The sequence below is a fragment of the Canis aureus genome, chromosome 5 (genome assembly GCF_053574225.1).
Source record: "Canis aureus isolate CA01 chromosome 5, VMU_Caureus_v.1.0, whole genome shotgun sequence".
Taxonomy (NCBI): Eukaryota; Metazoa; Chordata; class Mammalia; order Carnivora; family Canidae; genus Canis; species Canis aureus.
Genome location: NC_135615.1, coordinates 49,413,318 through 49,437,784, shown reverse-complemented (window position 1 = coordinate 49,437,784; position 24,467 = coordinate 49,413,318). Strand labels below are relative to the sequence as shown.

Here is a 24,467-nt window from a genome sequence, read left to right as displayed (position 1 = left end):
ATTTTTTTTAATTTCTTTTTTTTAAAAGACTTTATTTATTCATGAGAGACACAGAGAGAGAGGCAGAGACACAGAGGGAGAAGCAGGCTCCATGCAGGGAGCCTGATGCGGGACTCAATCCTCGGACTCCAGGATCACTCCCTGGACTGAAGGCAGGCGCCAAACTGCTGAGCCACCCCACCCAGGTGTCCCATAAAAACTTTAAATATTAGGAAAAATTACAAACATATACAATATATTATAAACACCAAATGCCTTTCATTCAGTTTCCTAAATGTTTAATACAAGGCCAGTCCTATTGCCCTTCCTCCCACAAAATGGATTATTTCGAAGCAAATCTCAGATATCAATCATCCATATTTACTGCAATATGTAGAGATTACATTTTATGGGTTTTTCACACTCTGTTTAAAAAAAAAAAAAAAAAAAAAAAAAATCCCGGGCAGCCCAGGTGGCTCAGCGGGTTAGCGCCGCCTTCAGCCCAGGGCGTGATCCTGAAGACCCGGGATCAAGTCCCACATCAGGCTCCCTGCATGGAGCCTGCTTCTCCCTCTCCCTGTGTCTCCGTCTTTGTCTCTGTCTCTATTGTGTCTCTTATGAATAAATAAAATCTTAAAAAAAAATCCCTTCTAGGGCACCTGGGTGGCTGAGCGTTGTGAGACCCATCACACTGGGCTCTATGATGGAATCTGCTTGAGAAATTCTTTCCCTCCTCCTCTTGTGCTCCCACATGAGCATGCACTCACTGTCTCTCTCTCTCTCTCAAATAAATAAATCTTAAAATACAATCCCTTCTAATGCATTTATTTTTCTTCTTTTCACAGATGTTTTAGTACAACAGAAAGGGTTTTCAATCAAATGAAAACCATGCCACGGATCTGTTTTAAAGTAATGAACGAAATAAATTAATTAATTAATTAAGTAAGTAAGTAAGTAAGTAAGTAAGTAATGAAGGAGGGCAGCCCTGGTGGTTCAGCGGTTTAGCGCCACCTTCAGCTTGGGGTGTGATCCTGGAGACGCAGGATCGAGTCCCACGTCAGGCTCCCTGCGTGGAGCCTGCTTCTCCCTCTGCCTGTATCTCTGCCTCTCTCTCTCTATGTCTCTATGAATAAGTAAATAAAATCTTTTTATAAAAAGATTTTAAAGATAATATTAATATATTAATAAAGATAATATTAATATTTTAATAATATTAAGAAAACTTTATTGAGATAGAATTCAAATAATATATAATTCACCTATTTAAAGCATAAAATTTAATAGTATATTCACAGATACTTGCAATCACCAATTTTGCAATATTTTAATCACCTCAGAAAGACACTTCATATTCTTTAGCCATCACTTTTCCTCCAATATCTTCCTCCCCAACATAAGCAATCACTACTTTGTCTCTAGAGATTTGCCTATTCTACACGTTTCATATAAATGAATTTAGGTAACGTGGTCTTTTGCACTACTTTCACTAAGCATGTTTTCAATATTGTAATATCCCATCACATGAATAAACTACAATCAGTTTATTCATCAGCTGATGGACACTGGGGGTCTCCACTTTTTTGACTAATACAAATAACGTTATAAACATTAGTATACATGTTGTCACATGGACAGCTGCTTCTACTTCTCTTGGGTATATGCCTAGAATACAGCATTTTTTTTTTCTTTTTAAAGACTTATTTTTTTTTTTAGAGCAGTCTTAGGTACACAGCAAAATTAAGCAGAAGATATTTTCCATATACTCCCTGCCGCCACACATGTACCCTGTATTATATATAGTAACATACACAGTATTTTCACTGCTCTAAATTTCCTAAGTTCTTTTTTTTTTTTTAAGATTTTATTTATTTATTCATGAGAGACGCACACACAGAGAGGCAGAGACACAGACAGGGGGAGAAGCAGGCTCCACGCAGGGAGCCCGATGTGGGACTCGATCCCGGGTCTCCAGGATCATGCCCTGGGCCGAAGATGGCACTAAACCGCTGAGCCACCCGGGTATCCCTAAAATTCCTAAGTTCTGCCTATTTAGTCCTTCCCCCACTCTTAACCCTTAAAACCCGGAAAAGGTTTTTTAAAACCTAAACTTTTGAGGATGCGATGACACAGTTAATCTATTCATTGCTGGTGTTAGGTTGGTAATCCATTTGGTCAAGACTCAATGAATGCCTGCTATGTGCCACGTACCATATTAGATGCTAAGTTAACTTTTTAAAAAGATTTTATTCATTTATTCATGAGAGGCACATAGAGAGAGAGACAGAGATACAGGCAGAGGGAGAAGCAGCCTCCATTCAGGGAGCCCGATGTGGGACCCGACCCCCAGGACTCCAGGATTACTCCCTGGGCCGAAAGCAAGCGCCAATCCAATGAGCCACCCAGGGAGCCCCTAAGTTTACTTTTTTAAAAGATTTATTTATTTTAAAAGTTAGTTATTTGAGGGCAGAGAGAAGGGCAGAGGGAGAGAATCCTGAAACAGACTTCCCACTGAGCACAGAGCCTGATGAGGGGCTCAATCCTAGGACCCTGAGATCATGACCTGAGCTGTAATCAAGAGCCAGCCACTTAACCGAATGAGTTACCCAGGTGCATCAAGATGCTAAGTTTATAGTAGAGAACCACACAGACCTCGTCTGTGGCTTTAAATAAATAAATGTACACATACGAAGTATGACAAAGGTTAAGAAAATATAAACGGTGGGGATCCCTGGGTGGCTCAGTGGTTTAGTGCCTACCTTTGGCCCAGGGGGTGATCCTGGAGTCCAGGGATCAAGTCCCCCATCAGGCTCCCTGCATGGAGCCTGCTTCTCCCTCTGCCTGTGTCTCTGCCTCTCTCTCATAAATAAGTAAATAAAATCAAGAAAAAAAGAAAAAAAGAAAGAAAGAAAGAAAGAAAGAAAGAAAGAAAGAAAGAAAGGGTAAAGTGCACTGAGAAAGAATAAAAGGAGATCAAATTTTGATTCGAGAGTCAGAAAAGACCCCTTTGACAAGTGCAGATATAATACGTAAGCTGAGAACTAAAAGAAACAGTTGGGTCAGACAGAGTGGGCAGTAAGAAAATCTGAAGTGAAGCAGAGTTTGTGTGAAAGCTCTGAGGTAGGAAAATCACTAAAAGAAAATGAGGCTCAACAATGAGAACAAGGAGATAAGCATTTATTTAAGGTGCCAGAGGAGAAAGTAAGAGCCTGATCGCATAAAGCCTTCAATGGTCATGTTAAGGATCACCTGATCTCTGTTCTCCAAAATCTTGGTATTTCCTTGCTCTTTATTTTCAATCTCTTCTCATCCCTCTTGCTTCTTCCCTTCAATAAACATGCTGATGTGATTTGTCTCCATTAATAAAAGAACAAATTTTTAAGTGGCACCTTCCAGGTCCTCTGTACGAATGAAAGCTCCATGTGGAGACATTTTTGCGGGTTTTTCCCATTGCTTTATACTCAATAACTAGTACATTGCCTAAAATACTCAATACATATTGGTTGAATGAACAAATAAACAATACACATAATCTCACCCAACCACTCTTCCAGTTAAAAAGTGGCATTTTGAACAGTAAAAGAACAGAGATGTAACTGTCTTTAAGAGATTTAGTTCCTGGGATCCCTGGGTGGCGCAGCGGTTTGGCGCCTGCCTTTGGCCTAGGGCGCGATCCTGGAGACCCGGGATCGAATCCCACATCGGGCTCCCGGTTCATGGAGCCTGCTTCTCCCTCTGCCTGTGTCTCTGCCTCTCTCTCTCTCTCTGTGACTATCATAAATACATAAAAATTTAAAAAAAAATTAAAAAAAAAAAAAGAGATTTAGTTCCTTGAGCTGGCCCCAAATAACAAGGCAATCTACTTAAGTGAGTTAACCAACTACAAAATGATAAAATCCAGGGAAGTAATTTCATTAGCACAAATTTATTTAACTGTGTTCAGAGTTTTAAAAAATCCCAATCTATTATTTGGTAAGGCAGTTCAAGTTTATTAGGTTAGAAACCATAATGTGTATTTTTCAAAAACTTCTAATTAAAAACATCACTTTCTTCTCATTATCAGACATAACACATGGCATCTTGTTTTCTATACTAGCTATCATAACACTAGAACTTAAATGTTTTTCATTATGTCTGGACCTCATAAACACTTAATAAATTAAGTACATTATCTTTTCTGGGCCATTTAACTTCAGAAGAAAACATTCTACAGTCTGAACTCTATAACTCTATCTCAAAAATATATGTTGCACATTGCATGGACAAGGATAATGAACCAAGAGGCACTTGTGCAAGTAAGACGGTAAATTCACATATATTCTCTATAGACGCAAACTGTCAAGATCTATTGAAATTTAAAAAATACGATTCTAAGACCCAGCAATTCTACTTCTAAGACCTTATCCTACAGATATAGTCATCAGTATGCAAAAAAAGACAAAAGTTCAAGATTAACCAATACAGTATTGGCTGTATAAGAGCTACAGACTGGGCACGATCTAATTTGTGGTATATTTAACCAATAGGCAGCCACAGAGACTATTATTTATTTACTCAAAGGTTCTTCCCAAGATATCATTGTTATTAAATGAAAATAATGTTAAGGAGCACCAGTATGTACAACATACCAACTGTAGAGAAAATATACATATTTACAAGTACACACACATATATATAAATATGCATTTACAAATACCTATATTACATATAAGTACAAATATGCAAACATTGCTAGAAAATGAAAAAAAATCCCTGCACACATATACAAGAACCTGGAAATACTGGTTATCTCTTGAGAAAAGATTCAGGTGGCTAGGGGACAGGGATATGATAGACTTTCTAATACATATCCTTTGGAATTTAATTATTAATCATGGGACTATATTACTATTCAAAACAGGTAATTAAATTTAAAAAGTTAAAAGTGTACATTAAAAGCAAAGACATATCTCCTGATGCTATGAAGATGAATACAAATCAATTTTTTCAGAATGTGAAAATCTGAATAGAGCAGTGAAAGAACAGTACAGCTAGAACCTATTAAATCATTGGTTCAAAAAATAGGTAATTTACTAAGCATGAACGGGACCTATACTAGGCACAAGGATACAATGGAACTTGAGTCTGACCAAAACCAAACAGATAATACAATCCTATGAGTGTCTTGATGAATAAACTGAGGGTACTTGGAAACCACAAAGCAGGGGACCTATCCTAGTCTAGGAATCAAAGAAAAGTAGAATGTTTAATAGAGACAAAAAGGAGCAACAGCAGTAAGTAGATTAGGTAGGTAGAACTGGAATGTTCTAAGAGTTCAATGTGTCTGGAGTGCCTCAAATAAGTTGCAAGAAATCAGACTGGAGAGGATGGTCAGATTGCTCAGGGTGTAGAGTAAGCTATGTTAGAGTGGGGCTTTAGCCAAAGGGCAATAGAGAGACCATGTGACAAAAAGTTTTAAGCAGATGATCAGGGGGTCAAATTTCTATGTTTGAAAGGCTACATCAACTTTTGGAAAATGAACAGAGAAAGAACACCTGGAAGATTCAGAAGGAAAAGTCTGAGGGCTAGGAAGAAGACAAAATATTTTCTTTACTTTTAATTTAGTTAAGGAAAATCTTTAAAAAATAAAAATAAATAATTTAGTTAAGGAATGGCTCTTAATGAAACCCAAAAGAACATGTAAGGTTAAAAGCAATATATTAATCTTAATAAAAGTGTACCCTTCCAAAAAAGGTGTATCCTAAAGAACATACAGAGAGAATACACAGATATTTAGGGTCATCCTGTAGTCAATTCTCAGTATCAGCTATTAGGGGGAGTGGATTATAAAAATGCAACCTATACATTATTCCAAAAAATAATTGCAAACAACAATTTTTTATAAAAGTACAGATGACTGAATCTAGAGAAGCCCCCAAACTCATCACGTATGCCAAGGGACTCCTAACAAGTTGCTATAATCTTTTATTTTCCAGAAAATATAGCTGCTCATCTAATAAATTCTTCCAAATGAAGCGTTATCACCTTGTCTAAAATTTTGAAGGTCAAAGCAGCAAGGACGGCCTAAACTTGTGCAATGGCAGAGAGACTGGCAAACACTAACATTTCTTTTTCAAAAGAAACCATAAAGCCACAGAGCACTCACGACGAATCCCACAGCTATTTACTAGTCGGCTGTAACTAACAAAGTAGTCTTTACTATGGAGAAGTCCTATTTCTCAAAGGCATCAGATGGTCAGGCACCAGATGCTAGCTGGATTAATAAAAAAAAATACCTGAAGGCAATCTATATCACAGGAAGAAAAATGAAAGCACTACTTAATTAAGGATCTGACTGCCAGTGCCTGGAACATCCATAGTACACCAAAGGCTCTTAAGGAATTATTGTAGAGGACTTCTGAGGCAATCTACGCTCTAATCTGTTTGCTACTTATTTTATGTATGGCCTTAGACAAGTCAATTTCCTCAATGTAAAAAATACAACCAAGTAGGACCAATAGCAGTATTTCATTAGAGTTGTCTGCAGTTAAATTCTTAGACTTACCTCATTAATTAGGGTCTCTAATTTGCTCTCCATTCCTAAAAAATCAGATATAGGTATATCATTATATCCATTTATTTTTAGTCCATAGTAAACTAAAGGCTTAAAAATACTACCTCTCCTCCAAAAAAAGTTTAATGCTGTTTGCACTCCCTACTCCCTTTCCATAAGATGAAACATCATTAGATTTCATGTATTTATCTTACAAAAGAATTCTCTATTTTATAACTAGAACAAGTAAATGTCTGTTTAAACAATTCAACCCTGGCTCACCTAGACACACTGCTTGGGTATTTGTTACAGCATTTGAACTATAAATACAAATGTCCATGAGCTGATAAGCACATCTCAATCCTCTCACTGCACTACAGCTCATTTTAAAAACTGTGTCCACAAACCCTAAATCTCTCATGTTGGCCAGCAGACTAAGCATAACAAAAAACGAAGAGCCAAAGTTAAGCTTAACTGCAACCCTATACAGTTGACCCTCATTCTAAAATAAAATTGCCATTAATTGGTCCTTTATTTTAAGAGCAGATTTAACTTCTAACACCTAAAGTGTGCATACCCCTCTTTTAAAATAAATTTATTTTTTTAGAAGAGTTTTAGGCTGAGAGCAAAACTGAGCAAACCCTTTGTTGCCAGCCATACTCAGAGCCTTCCTAATCATCAAAAGCCCACACTGGGTACACTTGTACAATTGACGAACCTACATGGATAGGTAGGCTCATTCTTGGTATCATATCTTCTATGGGTTTTAACTGATGTATAACATGGGGGGTAGGAAAAAAAAAAAAAAAACATGTATCTACTGTTACGGAATCATAGAGAGTAATTCCACTGCCCTAAAAATCCAATGTGCTATATTCACCCCTCAATTACTTCTTTTTCAATCCCAAATTGAAATAGCAGTTAAGACATCCTAAATGCTAAAATGACATTCAGAATCTTGAGGATGAAAAGGTAAGGTGAAAGCTAGGGCAGAAAAAATAGGACAAAAATAAGAGCAAAGAAAAAGTAAAAGAGGGCAGCTGTATTTCAAGAAACAAAACCCTTCATCCCTTAAAGAGGTGACACCAGATCCTTTAAGTGTTGTTTTTCCTTCCCATTCCCTTCCAGGAATTCTAAGAGGGTTTTGGCTAATACACTATAACTGAGTCTTCTTAAGTAGGCAAAGCAGTTAGTTATAGCTTAAATAAATTCTTGCTCTACATATAAACATTTATTGGAAGTGACTCATACCTTAGACTCACTTAATTTAAAGATACTAGTGGTGGAAACTATAAACAGCCCGAGTTGGATGCTCTCTTTAATATCACACTGTACACAGGCTCTACAGTCCTCTACAAAATATTCATGAATAGGATTAGCTTGATTAAACAGAACTGAAGAGATTTTATAACCTACACTCAGACTTTCCAAATGCTAATAAGTCCATTCCTTTCAACACATCTGTTCTTTATTCAGCACAAGTGATACACCACCATACAACATCAATTCTTTTTGCAGGCTGCTAGATCTCATCTGTTCCTTAATCATTGCTCACCCTCCTGGACTGATGCAATCTTATCCTTGCTAGCTCTCATTTTCAGTATTATTCTCTCTCTAATCTATCACTAATCACTAGCTAACTCCTATTACTGCTCTTAGGAGATTAAGTCCTACTGTAGTTTCCAAGTGTCCTAGAAATTAATTCCAAGAAGCCTTACCTTACCTTTGTTTCCAAGTCTTTAATAAGGTGCCCCAGATTACTTCTTCCTTATTTTCCTCTTCTATCATGGTCCTTTCTACCTGTTTTAAATGCCTTTTACCTGACAGCCCTCCATTTTTAGCTCAGGGACTTCTCACGTGTTGTACTAAATGCCTGGAGTGTCTCATTCCCCGCAAGGCAATCCACTGGTCAACTTCCTCCCACCATTAAAACTTCACTCTCCATGAAATTTTGTCAGATCACTGTTGGGAAATGCTACTTTTTCTAAACGAGCAGATCACAACCCTGAGTGCACGCTAAAATCAGCTGGATTAATAAAAAATTTACGTGTGAATTTTAGTTCCATCAATGTAGGGAGTGTTTTAATTTTTTTTTTTTAAAGACTATTTATTTATTCTTGAGAGACAGAGAGAGAGAGAGAAGCAGACACAGGCAGAGGGAGAAGCAGGCTCCATGCAGGGAGCCCGACGTGGGACTCGATCCTGGGACTCCAGGATCACGGCCTGAGCTGAAGGCAGGTGCTTAACCCAATGAGCCACTCAGGCATCCCTTAAATTTTTTAAATAAATTACTAATGCTCAGGCTCCATATCAGACCAACTAAAACAGACTCTATGCAAACTGACTCTATCTATGCAGATACTGGTGGTGGTGGGTAGAGGGTTTGGTTGTTTTTCACTTCAAAGCCCCACAGGAGTTTCCAATGAGTAGTCAGGGTTGTGAAACAGACTCTACCCAGTTTAGAAAAAGAACCTCCACAATTATACTTATCCAATATGTTCTCTAAATTTCTAAATTTATCTACATCTCACACTACTAAAATACACTTACCACACTGTCCTGACCAATGCATATAATGTAAATATGTGAAACTGCCCTTCAGAAGGCTTAAACAATTCACAGTGATTTATATACTCTGAGCATAGGGTTTCTCTTCAACAAAATGGATAAAATACTGTCTACCTTGCAGGACTGTCATGAAAATCAAGCAAGATACTGAATGTTAACACATTTAGGGAAGCAAATGACTTTATAAGGGTGCAAATGTTAAATCCCTTCAGGTATCAAGAATAATCACTCCGATTCAATTTTTGAGAAATTTTTGAGAAACGAACAGAATTCATGTGGCAGTACAGAAGATACAAGCTATCTAGATGAGGCTGAATGGATAGATGCTGACCAAGAGTTATAATCAGAAAGTCATTCTGTATAGTGTAGGCATCTCACAAATTTTACCAGAAGTATGTCCCATCCTGATCCTGTCTTTCTTTTCAAAAATGTTTTATGTAAGTGAAACATGGTTAAAATTAATATCAAAACCAATAAAAACCTGGAGAAATAGGTCTTCGAAAGTAAGTAAAATATATAGCCCAGGGAGGCGTCTGATTCTGACAGTCCTTTGGCCACAATGTGTGAGAAGGGTTGTTTCCAAATTACATACAAGCACAGCATCTGGTCAGTTTTCATGCTCTCCTTCCTTGGTCCTTGTGTTTTGAAGCACCCCAATATCTAGAGAGAAACTGATGCCACTGGCTCCCCCACTAGAAATGTGAAAGTGAATAGTCCTTATTCCTTTAGATATCAAAAACAAAGGTAAAAGACCATAAAGTTAAAACTCAGATGGATATTTGAGAAAATAGGCCAGTAATACCAAGTAATGACAATTTCAATAAAGTGACAGGGGCTACGAGGACTGGTGGTACTGTATAAGGAAGAATTCTGCGGATGAATATGGGCTTACTAAGAAAGCACACTATAAGGGATAACAGATACTGGTCTTGGGCAGAGGAGGTGAAAGGAATGGCATATAAGACATATTATTTTCCATAAGACTCCTAACTTCAAGAGTCTAAATTAAGAGCCTACACCTAAAAAGGGAAGCAGTAATAATGAACACACACAGAACAGCATAGTTCTATCATATTTATCACACTATACATCAATCGTCTATTTATTGTTTCGAAGTCAGAAACTGTGCCGTATCCCCAACACCTATCAGAATACCTGATATATAATAAACTATTAATAAAAATGTATTTAAATCTGCCATAAGAAAAAACTAGAAGATCACATGGTTTTATGGTATGGCATAATCATTTATATTCTATATATCAAAACATCCTCACTCTCTAGTAAATGCCCACTTGACCTGCAAAGTTGGCTGTAGTGGATGAGAAAAATAAGTAGTACCAAAATGAAAGAGCCTCAGGCAAAGACTAGATTTACAAGCACAACTTTAAAAAGGGACACCTCCCTACTCATTCTACTCATAGGAGACAGTATCAAAAAGTTAACTTAAGGTTAACCAACAATGAAAGGCTATTTCATTTCACGTCAAGCAAGTTTTCACAAAACAAATCCCAATAACCATGAACCTGAATTTATTTAGCTCTCTATGTAAGTACATGGCACAGTATCCATCCATCCACTACATGTAATCAAGACCCTAAATGTTTAAGATGGTTAGGTTCTAATGCCTATGTTCACTTAGGCACTCTAATACCATTTCTATTACTTTAATCAAAAGAGATAGTATGTGGTGTGAGAACAACCTAACCTATATTTGGTCAACAACTGGACCAGAAGAGTGAAAATGAGTAGTATCCAAGGCTTAAAAATTGTATCTATTCTTAAACTCAGAGGTATGATCTCAAAAAAAATAAACACCTTGAAAGATTATTTTAAGTTGCAGGACAGAAGTGTTAAAACGAAAGTAGACGCTGAATCCAAGAATTAAGCTTTGTGAAAGATTAATGTAATATTAAGGACAAGTATCTTGTGACTGGTTAGAATAGGTCTGGATGATCTCTCAAGGAACCCTGTCCAAGACATTCCACACTCAAGCCTCTTCTCCACTTAAACAAGACACAGGCTTAACCGGCTCTTTGCTATTTTCTAGATTCAAAAAAATCATGACACATAAAACAAGTTGACACAAAACCTTTCCCCATAGTTCCTTAAGTAATTTTTGCCTTAAGAATGAAGGGACTAGGCAATGAATATAGATTCCTGGGTTACTTTGTTTATAATTCTAGAAGCAACAAGTGACTACAGAAAAGGGCTTTAAAGACTTAAACCGCTGAATCTTCATGCTTATAGTTAATGTCAGAATTCAATTTGATCTCACCAATTAGGAAAATTTAATTCAATGTCATCAACTGTAGGTTTTCTGAGACTCTTTGGTAGTAACAGAAAAAATTTACTACAGGGGCTTCTGTATCTTAAAAAAAAAAAAAAAACCCAAAACACTAAAGTACACATAGTATCCAATTTCATACTATTATGCACAAACCTGTCAGCACTTAAAAGAGAAAACTAGGAGTGAAGGAACCTAGGGTTTGGTTGAGGTTATGCCCCTAATTAACATGTGATCTTGGCAAATAATCCAACCTCAGATTCTTTGCTTATAAAATGATGAATCTATCACCCTGCTTATTATCGTATAGAGTTTCTTGTGAGGATCCAACTAGATAAACTGAAAACAATGAAGGCCTCCACGAAAAAATGCTCCACATCACTTGCCATCAGGGAAATACAAATCAAAACCACAAAGAGATACCACTTCACATGGGTCAGAAATGGCTCAATTTTACAACTCAGGAAACAACAGATTGTGGCAAGGATGCAGAGAAAGTGGAACTCTCTTATACTGCTGGTGGAGCAGCCACTCTGGAAAACAGTATGGGGGTTCCTCAAAAGTTAAAAACAAAGCTATCCTATGACCCAGCAATTGCATTACTAGGTATTTATACAAAGGAGACAAACATAGTGATTCGAAGGAGCACATGCAATGTTTCTAACAGCAATGCCCACAACAGCTGAACTATGGAAAGAACCCAGATGTCCATCCACAGATGAATGGAAAAAGAAGATGTGGTATATACACACACAATGGAATATTACTCAGCCAACAACAACAAAAAAAGAAATCTTATCATTTGCAATAAGGTGGATGGAACAAAAGGGTATTATGCTAAGCGAAATAAGTCACTCATATGTGGAATTTAAGAAACAAAACAGATAAACATAGGGGAAGGGAGAGTAAAATAAAATAAGACAAAACCAGACACGGAGGCAAAACCATAAGAGACTGAATTATAGGAAACAAAATGAGGGTTGCTAGAGGGTTGGAGTGTGGGGGGATAGGGTAACTGTGTGATGAACGTTAGAGAGCACATGTGATGTAACGAGCGCTGGGTGCTATAAGCAACTGATGAATCACTAAACTCTACCTCAGAAACTAATAATACACTATATGTTAATTGATTTTTTAAAAAAGGAAACTATGAAGGCCTAACTACACATACGTGGAACCATTATCATGCTAGTTACCAAGTAAAAGGAAATTATTAAACCACAAATTCCCCCATCTTACCCACTCCACAGAGCCTTATAATATTGCTACGTCGTTCATTTTTATTACCTACATTCACAGTCCATTTGTGAGAGTCTGCATGACATGTAAAGATGAACTGGCAGAAAAATAAATGTGGCAAAATAGGTAAGAGAATTAGGCCATTTAAAATCTTTCCTAAAGATTTCCTACTTTAAACTCCAAGATTCCGGATAAACCCTTTGAAATCTTTAAGTTCATGATTTCAGATGCTTAATTAAAGCATTCTTTTTAGCAACACTTAATTAAGAAATAGTATTATTTTTGTTCTTATGACCTTCTAGTTACTGTACCAGTATCACTTTTTACCAGATTAATCCAACTGGGTGCTTTAACACTGCTCTTTAAGGCCTTTCCTATGACTGAGAAGCAATTTCCTACGCATCCTCCTTACTGGGCTGTAGAAAGCTGTGTACAGTTCCTAAATAGAATTCTCCCTTTACTGCCACAGTTCTTGACAGTCTGGTTTCCATGCTATAGAAGAAAGGTTCCTGATTACCACTACAAGCTGAATGAATCTAGACAAGTCCCTTACCATGACTTGGGATTCTGTTTCCATATTTATAAAAATGAGAACTCGGTTAACTTCAAGGATCTTTCTGGTTGATCCTTCTCATCAGATGACATATATCAATGGTGTGACTTAGAGACCCCAAAGAACAATCCCATCATAGTTGCAGGTTTCAAGTATTCAAAACATTTCTCATCCCTCCCCCAGTCCCCAAAGGATAATTAACTGTCAAACAGGTAAGAGATGTTTTAACAGTAGTTTTCAGATTTCCCAATAAAGCCTATCTAGCTACCGGGTGCTTAGGAGGCTCAGTTGGTTAAGCATCTGCCTTTGGCTCAGGTCATGATCTCAGGGTCCTGGGATCAGAGCCTCGTGTCAGCCTCCCTGCTCAATTCCATCTCCCTGCTCAGTGAGAAGTCTGCTTCTCCCTCTCCCTGCTGGTCCCCCTGCTTGTGCTTTCTCTCTGTCAAATAAATAAAAATCTTAAAAAAAAAAAAAAAAAAAAGACTACTTAGCTACATAACAGGAAGACTACAAGTTTTAGAGTCACTGGATTCCAAAAATGAATTGAATCAGAATGAATTGACAGGAAGTCACAAGCAAAATAAATAAATTATACATGACTGTCCATTTCCAGAAACAAGTCTAATTTCATACCAGGTCATCATCACCTGTGGTAGTGAACAATCTCAATACATTTAACCTCTAACATTTTTAACTTTAGAAACCAAAAATGTCAGATGAGCTTTAGCAGATCACTGTATTCCAGTCCAATCTGGGGATGTTGAACTAAGAGGCCTGAAGGGAGGAGGGCGGAAGGGAGCAGGGCAGAATGAGGAGGTGGTAGCACAGGATGAGCCTAGATAGAAGGGTTTCCCTTCCAGGTAAGATTTCATCAGAATGGTTAACTCTAATGTTTAAAAACCAAAAATCCAGTAATGAATGATTCACTAAAAAACTATACGCAAGAACCTCTGCTAGGCATGTGGAAGAGATACACCGATAAATTCAGGAAATTGAAGAGGCTATTAGTAAGTATTTTAATCCTCAGCACCCTGTGTTTGAAGTGCATGTGGGTAGCCTGCCATCCTTCAGTTGGATTCTTTATACCCCCTCTTCTCCAGTGCAGTCTGAAAACATAACGTTAAAAGAAAACACCCAACTGTTAATACTTCAGGAAATATGCTGCCTCATGAGTGACACAGAATGACTTGGGAATTCAGAGGCTGACTATCCATCTGGTTTTAGTAATCAGTGAAGACTTATTGGGATTACTTTTGAGCAGGGCCTTGAAAGATAAGAATAAATTCATTTCAGTTTACCTGTTGGCCCTCAGAATAGGTTTTATTTATATATGAGCATCACTGATTGGAGAAGCATGCTCTGGAATAAGGTCAAGGATCACCATTAGGAAGCATGCAGAACATCAAGTCACCAGTCAACAGCAGTCTGGAGCAGCCCTTCTTCACTCATGTGATTTCCATTGTCCCAGTCATTACATTAGTGCTCATTCAACTACAAAGGTTTTTTTTTTTTGTTGTTTTTTGTTTTTTTTTTCAATAACCACTAATGTTTTATACGATACAGATGTGGTATAGAAGTGGGAGGAAACAAAACAGCTTCTTTAAAGTGAAAAAAAGCTTGTGGGGAGTCTCCCAGACAGCGTTTTCTAGTGTGCACACCACTATCCAATGCAAATGAACACTCCCTTCAAGTTGTCTACTTTTACCTCCCACCAATTCAATCATGCATCTAAGGAGCATAAATATGTACATGACTGTAGGTTGGGGTAACACATGTTGTAATGATTTCCATTACAACTTCATGGACAATATATCCGCCCACGTATTCACCTTTGAAATGTACCTACATAAGAAAATAAACCTCTTATGTATATATGTATGTTTGGGTTTCTGGTAAAGGCAAAAGGCAAAGGCTGAAAGACTATTAAAAGTCTCTACCGTAGGGAAGCCTGGGTGGCTCAGTGGTTGAGCATCTGCTTCGGCTCAAGATGTCATCCCAGGGTTCTGGGATCGAGTCCCACATCAGGATCCTGCATGGAGCCTGCTTCTCCTCCCTCTGCCTATGTCTCTGCCTCTCTCTCTCTCTCTCTCTCTCTCATGAATAAATAAATAAAATATTTTTTTAAAAAAAGCTTTCAAATGCTGTATCATAGGGTTCTAATATATTTAGTAGTAACACCTATATTCATAAAGGCTTAGAATGTAAAGAACTTAATAATTTTATTGCACCCCAGATTTTAAATAATATGCAAATCCCACTTTTATTGGAATGCAGTGAACCCTAGTTCACCTGAAAAAGAAATGACAGTAACAGCACTGCTTAAGGACAGTAATTTGAAGAGAAAACAAAAAGAAACCCTAACCCAAGTAGAGGGGACTTCGCTTTCCCACTGGTGTGCCTGGTAACTAACTTCTAAAGCTCTAAGCAGTATAAATTATCTTTTCACATCCAGGTTAATGTGTCCAGTCGTTAACACCAATTATCTCAAAAAAACATCATTACCTAGAGAGGGTCGACCAGATAACAGAGAAGTCAATCCGGCTTCACAGAACTTGGTCAAACTTGCTTAGAAACCAGGAGGGTGTGGATGTGATAGCAACGTCACCACTGGCCAGGCTAGAGGATCACAAGCCATCAACAAAGGTGGGTGCGTGCGTGTCAGGGCGATGGAGTCGAGCACACCGCACACCTGTACTACCTGTCTCTCGTTCTTTCAGTACTCGAATTGAAAGAAAACTGCACTTCTCTCTGTCCATGCGTTTTCTCCTCCAACAATATAAATTATTTCCCAGCCTGGCTGGCATCTCACTCCACACCCCAAGCCAGTGACATGAAACATCTTCCCCAGGAGGAGCCTATACCCTAGAGACACACTAGCCGCAGGCCCTTCCTTTTCCTTGGGAGTTCAGCGCGCACGTCCACCCACCCCTTCACTCTGCTCTCCGGGTCACCTCCCTACACGGAGTGAAAACATCAACATCCGGTCGCCCACCCCCAGCCTCCCAGCGACGCCTCGCGCGGACGAGGTCACCCCTCGGCCTCCCCTTCAGTCGCCAGTCGCCACCTCGGGGCAGCCTACCGAGCACTTCTTCCCGCGGCTCCCCCCGCCCCCACAGTCAAGGCCGAGAGCCCGGCCTTCTCCGCATCCTTCTTCCATGGAAGGGGGACCAGAAAAAAAAAAAAAAAAAAAAGAAAGAAAGAAAGAAAGAAAGAAAAAAGAAAAGAAAGGCATGCTCGAGAAGCGACCGGCGACGCAGCCTGATCAGCTCCGGGGTTTCAGGGTTGGCCGCCCCCCGCCCCCCGCCCCTCCCCGGCCTCGCCCGGGCCGCCGGTCGGTTCTGCAAAGCCTGAACCCACTGATGTCCGCGCTCTCCCCGCCGCCGCCCCCTCAGAGATGCGGCCGGGAGGGCAGACGCGCGGCTGCGAGGCTGCGAGGCCGGGCGTCCCTCCCCAAGGAAGCCCGCCGCCCTCGGCGCCCGGGAGGGTGGAGGCCGCGGCCCGGGACCCCGCGCCTCACCCGCCCGGGCGCCCCGGGCCTCGCCGGCGCCCCTCCCCGCCGCCCGCGCCGCCCGCACCGCAGCGGCCCCCGGGGCGGCCCCCAGCCGGCCTCGCTCCACACGCGCCACACACAAAAGCGCCGCGGCCGCCGCCTTCCCGCCCCCACAGCCCGGCCGAGCGATCAATGGGGCGCCGGCCCGCGTCCCCTCGGCGGACGCGCGGCTGCGGGCCCGGCCGGGCGGGCGGCGGCGACGCTCACCATCGCTCCGCTTGATCTCCACGTAAATCCCGATCTGGATCTTGCCGAAGTTGGCCGTTGCCATCACCTCATCTGGAGCGGCGGCGGCAGGCCGGGGGAGGGGGACCGGAGGGCGGAAAAGGCGGGGAGGGGGCGGGGTGGGGGCGGGGGGGGGAGCGGTTGGCCGCGGCCGCGCCGGCCCGGGCGACAGCGTGAACGCGAGCCGGGGCCGCGAGGAGCAGCGGCGGGGCAGCCGGCGGGGGCCCCGGGCCTTGCGGGCCGGCGGGAGGACGCGCACGCCGGGGCGCGGGGGGAAGCGAGGGCCGGGCCGTCCGGCGGCGCGGGGAGAGTGGGAGGGCCCGCGCCGCCCGCCCGGGAGCCGACGCTGGGGGGCGGGGCGCCGCGCGCCTGCGCAGAGCGCGCCGCCCGCGTCCCTTCCTGCTCGGCCCGCCTCTCGCCGGCGCCCTGGGCGCCCCCCGCGCGGCTGCGCGGCCCCGGGCGGGCGTCGGCCGCGCTCGGCGGCGCCGGGAGAGCGCGCGTGGCGCCGCCCGGAAGGAGCCGGGGTCGCGTTTGATTTCGGCGCGCGGCCTAGAAGAGGCGGGAACCCGCGCGCTGGCGGCTTCCATGATGCGGCCCCGCGGCCCTGTAGGTTGGGGGCTCCCCGGGGGGCGTGCGGGGCCTGCGGGCCGGGCGCCGACGGCTCGGGCTCGGGCTCGGGCTCGGGCTCGGGGACAGGCGGCCGGCGCAGTCACACCCCGGCGGTGCCCCCGCCCCCCGCTGCCTCAGGGCCTCGCTTCTAGCCTGAGGCGGCGGCGCCCCGACGGCTGCCGTCTGCAGCCCCCGCTGTTCGCGGGGCTCGGGGCTCCCTGTGCTCGGGCCCGCGGAGCCCCTGACGGGATCCAGGGACAAAGGGCAGACACGGCGCCGGCTGAGGAACGTGCCTCTTCTGCAGCGTCCCTGACGACTCGGCCCACATCAACGTGCGAGGCAAGGCCGCGCCCCCCGGAGGAGCAGGAGGCCGGCGGGCGTGGAACGTGGAGGCCTCACCGCTCCGCGCAGGAACCTGCCGGGGCTCACACGTGTTACGGGGGAAACACGCCTCCCGTGCCTCACTCTCTCGAGGAATTGTTAACCCTCCTGTTAATAAGTAAAAATACCCAGATTTAAACATTGGAAGCTAGACACACGCGTGTTGCGTGCTTATGTGCGTACACGCGCACAACCCAAGGTAATCAAGTCGGGCCGACCCTAAAAAATATTGAAAGACTCAGACTCATCTAACTTGGACGCATTGAAGGCCTACTTATCAAAAGAATGAAGTTTCTGAAATCCGTTTAAAAGGAAGCATCATTTCTATGAGAAAAAAAAAAACAACAGCGCTGGGTAGAAAACTTTGAAAATAACGTCTACTTTTTTTTTTTTTTTTTTTTTTTTTTTTTTGCGGGGGGCGGGTAGAGGGAGGGAGAGAATCTTAGAATCTTAAGTAGGCTTGACTCCTAGCAGGGAGCCCCACCTGGGGCTCCATCTCACAACCCCAGAGATCCTGACCTGAGCCAAAACCAAGAGTGAGATGCTCAACGGACTGAGCCACCTAGGACTGAGCCCATAACCTCTTTTCTATTCCAGAAATGACAGGCCTATAAATCTCACCGCAGGACCTCTGTTTCATAAAAAGATTTGACCAAATCAAGATTTGGTTGTTTTTTAAGTAATCTTAAGAGCTTCACCTGTACTCTTTGGGTTCTGCATAGTAGAACTCATTCTCTGATGTCTCTGTCTGACGTATAAAGCATCTTTTTATTTGCTTGCAAATGCTTTACATAATGCAAAGAAATCAAGCTATGCAGCTTTTAAATTTAAAACTGCTTCATAAAATATGTTTTATCATGGTTGCTGACACACACACCTTGTACCCTGTGGGTTATGTAATTAAGAAGTCTAAACCTTTAATCCGTATACAAAGGTATTTTAAAAATACGTATATGATCCTGCTCCATAAAAAAATGTATGAGACACGCCACATGTCAAATATAAAAACATTTCCTTTGTAGGTCATCCCCAAAAGGCGTATGTTTTTTGGTACATACTAGTATATATATTTACCAAGACTTGCGTCTTGGGCTTTGTGTGCAAGTAGCCTTCAAAAGAACAGTCATAAATAAATGCAATGTGGCTATATTTCCAGCAACATTCTAGATCAAGAATTCTGACTCTGACTCAGGCATTTGAAAAATATATAAGCCTAACTAGAAGAGTGAGAGGCACACACTAGACAGGGACGTTTGTCCAGTAAGTTAACTTGTTGAACTGCTCTGAATCTCTTACCTCTTAGAGTAGCCTGGAAAAGTAACTCTGTTCTCTCAACTGCAGAAAATTTTTGTGAGGGTCAAATGAAATAATAAAACATGGCAGTGGCCTTGATTTTTAAAAAGTATAATACAAGTTTAAAAACAAAGCAAAGCTATCCTATAAAAAACAAACCCAGACTCTAATCCTGAAGTCATTCATTAGAATTTTATGTCCAGTGATATAAACTTAAACACAGTTGGCGTTGGCTCTGGCCCTCATCACCTGACATGTGGCAAGAGAGCAAGAGCTTTACAGATCTGTGTATTCTTTTACCACCTCCAGTCCATCCTACCTTCACTGACGGAATACTTCTGCTCAATAATCATTTCTGCCAAGTCATAACCTAGTAAGAGCGGTTGCTGTTGACCTACCCTATCCTGAGTTGATAAACTATTTTTAAAAAAAACATTATTATTTTAATCCAACCAAGCCAGTCTCCTTATTATGCCTGGATTTCTTTTTTAAATTCCTCTGCTTTGGGGTCATTAGTACAGAAATCTTAAGAGTTTTATTCTGAGGAAGAGGCGGTTAAACTAGTGAGATTGAGGCAGCAGCCAGCACTTACCTTAACCACTAACTTGCTGCTCTGGTGGAAAAGCAAAGGTACAACTTGGCTCCAGTTTTGGCTCAGATTTTCTGTACTTGTCTACATCTTCTAACTTGAAATTTTCCATTTAATATTTGCATCTATTCTCAATTACTCCCACGGTTTGTGGATCTACAATCAAATGGAGAAAATAGGTAGGGTTGGCAGAAACTGTCTTTGATTTTAGTATTGTCCACTACTTTTGCCCACAAGTTTCTTGGAGACTTTTTTTTTTTAGAACTTTTGGTTATGATTCCCCTTCCCTTTAATTTACTCAGATTTAAACTCTAATTAAACTGGTGTAACTTCACTGTAATTAATTTTAGTCCATACACAAATATACTGAAAATATCTGGAGATACAAATCCCAATTTTCCTGCTCTAAAATATCCACTCTTTCCTTCTTCACTGGATTTCTCTCTACTGCCTACAAACATATTCAGGCAATTTTCTCCTGGGGGAAAAAAATCTCTTGATCCTTTACTTCCTATTTAAATTCCATTCTATTTTTCACTTTCCCTCCCCTGCCAAATTCTCAAATGAGTGCTCTAAATACTTACTGCCTTCATTCGCCATCACTCATTCATTTCCTAAACGCTAAATCTGGGTTCAATCTTCTACAGAATTGTATTTTTTTTAAAGTCAACAATTACCTCACAATTACCTGATTAAGTAGACATTACCATCTTCATTTGCCTTGAACTCTGAAGAATGGTCGATCTACTTTCTTCTTTTTTTTTAATTTGTTAAGACTTGTCTATTTTCTTCCATAACACCTTGCCCATTCCTGCCTGAGTTTCTGCTCATCTAGTAAATGACTTGCTCTTCTCTTTTCTTCATTTAAAGCCTTTCCATTGGCATGGTGCAGTGGAAGTCTCTCTTCTTTATGGAGCTTTCTCCTCTCAATTGAATCTATAATGACTGTCCCATCTGGGTGATTCTCCCCAAATCATGTTCATCAGAAGGACCTAAGAAAGATTTTGAAGAAATACAAAAGCACAAACTCTATCCATGGAGGGGGCAATTAATGTGGCCCACTTTCTAAAAACTCACCAGGAAATTCTGAAATAGGGGGATCCCTGGGTGGCTCAGCGGTTTAGCGCCTGCCTTTGGCCCAGGGCGTGATCCTGGAGTCCTGGGATCGAGTCCCGGAATCGACTCGATCGAGTCCCGTGTCGGCTCCAGGCATGGAGCCTGCTTCTCTCTCTGCCTCTCTGTATCTCTCATGAATAAATAAATAAAATCTTTAAAAAAAAAGGAAATTCTGAAATATAAGTACAACTGGTTAAAATCTGTATGTATAACTGGTTGAGATTTATTGATTCTCTCTGAATTCCCATAATTCAATATTTTCTGTACATTGGCCACTTAGGGATTATGTACTAAATAGACTGATTATTTTCTTAGTCCACCTTCTTCCTTATAATTCTTTCGCTTACACTTTTTGATAGTGTATTGAAATGGATTAATAATAGAGAGCTAATGTACGAAAACTTTTAAGGTCCACATTGGACTTAAATCTGTATAGAAATATCAAATAATATGGTGTCACATTCAGTTATTGTCTACATTGAGATATTCCTATTCTTTATACTTACAATGTTTGCTTTAATTTCAATTTACATGACCAATCCCTCTCAAATATAAGAAGTATATAAGATTTCCCCTTATACCAGATTTTCAGTAATTTGACGAATATGAACTCAGAAATAACAGGAAGTGGTCTTTTCGCCATTTGTAGTAAAATATCCAAGTTAAAAATAATTTATGTATCCTGGAGCACCTGCGTGGCTCAGTGGGTTAAGTGGCCTTGATTTCAGCTTGGGTCATGATCTCAGGGTTGCAAGATCGAGCCCCACATCAGGCTCTGTGCTAGGCATGGAGACTGCTTTAGATTCTCTCCCTCTGCTCCTCCCTGCCTCTCCTCCTAAAAAAATCATTTATATATCCTTATAATAGTTGTTATTGATTCAGGAGCTTAATACACTCTTATGTATCAGGGCACTGATGATATAAATCAAAATGATTAATGGTATGCTACACATCCTTATTACATATTTTTATTTTATTTTATTTTTTTTAAGATTTTATTTATTTATTCATGAGAGACAGAGGGGGGTGGGCAGAGACACAGGCAGAGGGAGAAGCAGGCTCCATGCAGGGAGCCTGATGTGGGACTCGATCCCGGGTCTCCAGGATCAGACCCTGGGCCAAAGGCGGCGCTAAACCGCTGAGCCACCCGGGCTGCCCCTTATTACGTATTTTTTAAAACTGTGAGCAGTATTAGTTTTCTCAGTGTATTCAGACCAAATCAAGCACAACTAGAAAGAATTGGTCTCACTAAAATATTTCTTTCTTTTTTTTTTTTTTACTAAAATATTTCTTATTAAAAAATAATACTTGATTTTTTTGGTAATGATTTAAGCAACTTTATAGAAGGCAAAGTTTCCAATAAATATTAAGCCCCCAAGCATGTCTTATTTTCCTAACCTTTGTTAATATACATACTTACTTTTGATGGCTGTTTGGAACCTTGTTTAAATTGAAAATATATGTTATATACCACCATTAGAACATAGCTAGGACAGAGTTAATGTATTTCCCCAACTGTGGAAATATAATATTAAAGACATTTTTTACATCATAGATCTAGTTTTCAGCTAAGAGATTTTTTTTGGCTTAATTCATTTCTTATAACTATTTCAGTGTGTTTCAAACTAAACACTTATAATTTTTAATAGCTACATAATATTCCATGTTTCTAAATCATTTTCTGCTTACACATTGCTGTTGGGTTGTCTTCAATATTTTACCAATATAAAATTCTTGTCATGAACATCTTTGTAAAAGTTTTTTGTTGTGGACAAATTCCTCTAAATGAAAACATCAGATCAAAGGGTATGAAAGTGATTGCTTAAAATGCAAAAGATATTATATCACCACCAGCTTCCTAGAATAAAATATAAGTTCTTTACAGAGCTGTACATAATCTAGCTATGGCTACTTCTCCAATCTTTCCTGGGACCATTCTTTAACTCCCTCTGCTCCAGCCTCACTGGGCTTTTATTTGTGCCTTAAATATATCAAACTCTTACCCAGATCAGAATCAAGGCTCTGACTCAACTTTTCATGGACTGATTCTTCTAATCTTTCAGGTCTCAGTCAAAACTCATGTCCTGAAAAAAAGCCTTTCTCAACCTCGTCTTACCCCCATGTTACTATCACATTACCTGAATACTTACCACAGCTGGAATTACCTTGCTCCATTATTTATTTGTTTATTTGTCTGTCACCTCCGCCATCTGAAGTAAGCTCCTTGAGGGTAGGAACTTTATCTAATGTTCTTCACTATATCTTTGGCACAGAGAACAGTACCTAAAGCACCGATGTTCAGCAAATATTTCTTGAATAAAGGAAGGGAAAGTTTTATAACTGCACTATGTATTGTAAACTTTCTAGGCTTTGACTTAATAGTCTTTTCTTCTCCTAAATGAATGAAATTGGTAATGTACTTCCTCATTGATATGACCTAGGAAATCAATATTTAATGTGTCAGTCTTCCAAACTTCAAAAATCTCTAGTAGATATAGATTATTACATATGTAACAAATGCTCATAAATGTTATGTTTTTAATACAGAAAAGTATAACAAGAAATGAAAGGGAAACATATCACTTTAAGTCCTCCAAGTTCCTTGGCCTGGGAGGATCCCTGTTAATACCATAATAATCTAGTAATCCTCAAGTCGTATCAGGCACAAAATTCATATGGCTGATTGTTATGCAAGATCTAGGGTCCTGTCACCAGAGATTGTGATTTTGTACATCTAGTATACTAGATGAATGGTAGATCTCGTATGGTCTAGTAGATCAATAGATTAAGAGACATTAAGAATAGAAACTGATTACATATGAAACGTGGAGGATAAAGGACAGTGATACAGACAGTTTGCTGATTCTTAAGAATGGAGGAGACTGTCACTAACAGATGTTAGAATTTTTCTGGTGTACAATTACACACAGAAAGAAGTAGTCTATGTTGGCATCATTATAAAATGTAGTTTGGAAAGCAAGAACCAGGCAAAATCAAAGTCAAAGGATGAAAAGATAATTGATAATTTATAGAAGTATATCAAAGAATATAACTTCAATGACAAGATTTTCTTGGAATGATTATTCTTGTTTCTTCACTGATAACATTTAAATAACCTTTTCTCACTCAGAAGACAAATGGTGAAAAAGCAGGAACTTGACCAGGAGAAGAAAGCCCTCTGAGAATACAGAAATAAATCCGCAGGCTGACTCCATGGGTGCTCAGTTGATCTAGTTCATGTTTTTACTGGAGTGCTGACTTCAAAGGAAACTTCCTGAAACCTCACAAATACTGACTTCTTTCAGAAGCTGGTAATATGAAGCAAAACAAAGTTTCCAACAACTCAGTTGCGATGAATTGTACTTGAGAACAGACAGTTCCTGTTAGAAGTAACCATACCCTATCATGTGACCCAGCAAGTTGTCCCGGATCATCACACTTGAGGATTTCTGTTTTCTATTCTAAGGAAAGTCATTCTTCAATAGCTCTCTCTTGGAAACAGATATCATAGACCTTACCTGTGAAATAGGCATTGTAATATTTAGAGAT

At 40.5% G+C, this 24,467-nt stretch overlaps 1 protein-coding gene across 6 annotated transcripts in view; it reads right to left on the bottom strand.

The window, feature by feature from the left end:
* KIF2A (kinesin family member 2A) overlaps nucleotides 1-19,954 on the bottom strand; it is a 75,837-nt gene extending 55,883 nt beyond the window's left edge. For 2 of the 6 annotated variants that reach the window (XM_077897965.1, XM_077897966.1), the window contains exon 1: nucleotides 16,913-17,072. In XM_077897965.1, the coding sequence (XP_077754091.1) occupies nucleotides 16,913-16,976 (64 nt within the window). In that variant the 5' untranslated portion in view covers nucleotides 16,977-17,072. Of the gene's footprint in view, nucleotides 1-6,520; nucleotides 6,556-16,912; nucleotides 17,073-19,805 lie in introns of those variants that run through there. The other 4 variants (XM_077897969.1, XM_077897970.1, XM_077897967.1 and 1 more) reach the window with 3 other exon arrangements.
* Between the last annotated feature and the right edge of the window lie 4,513 nt (nucleotides 19,955-24,467).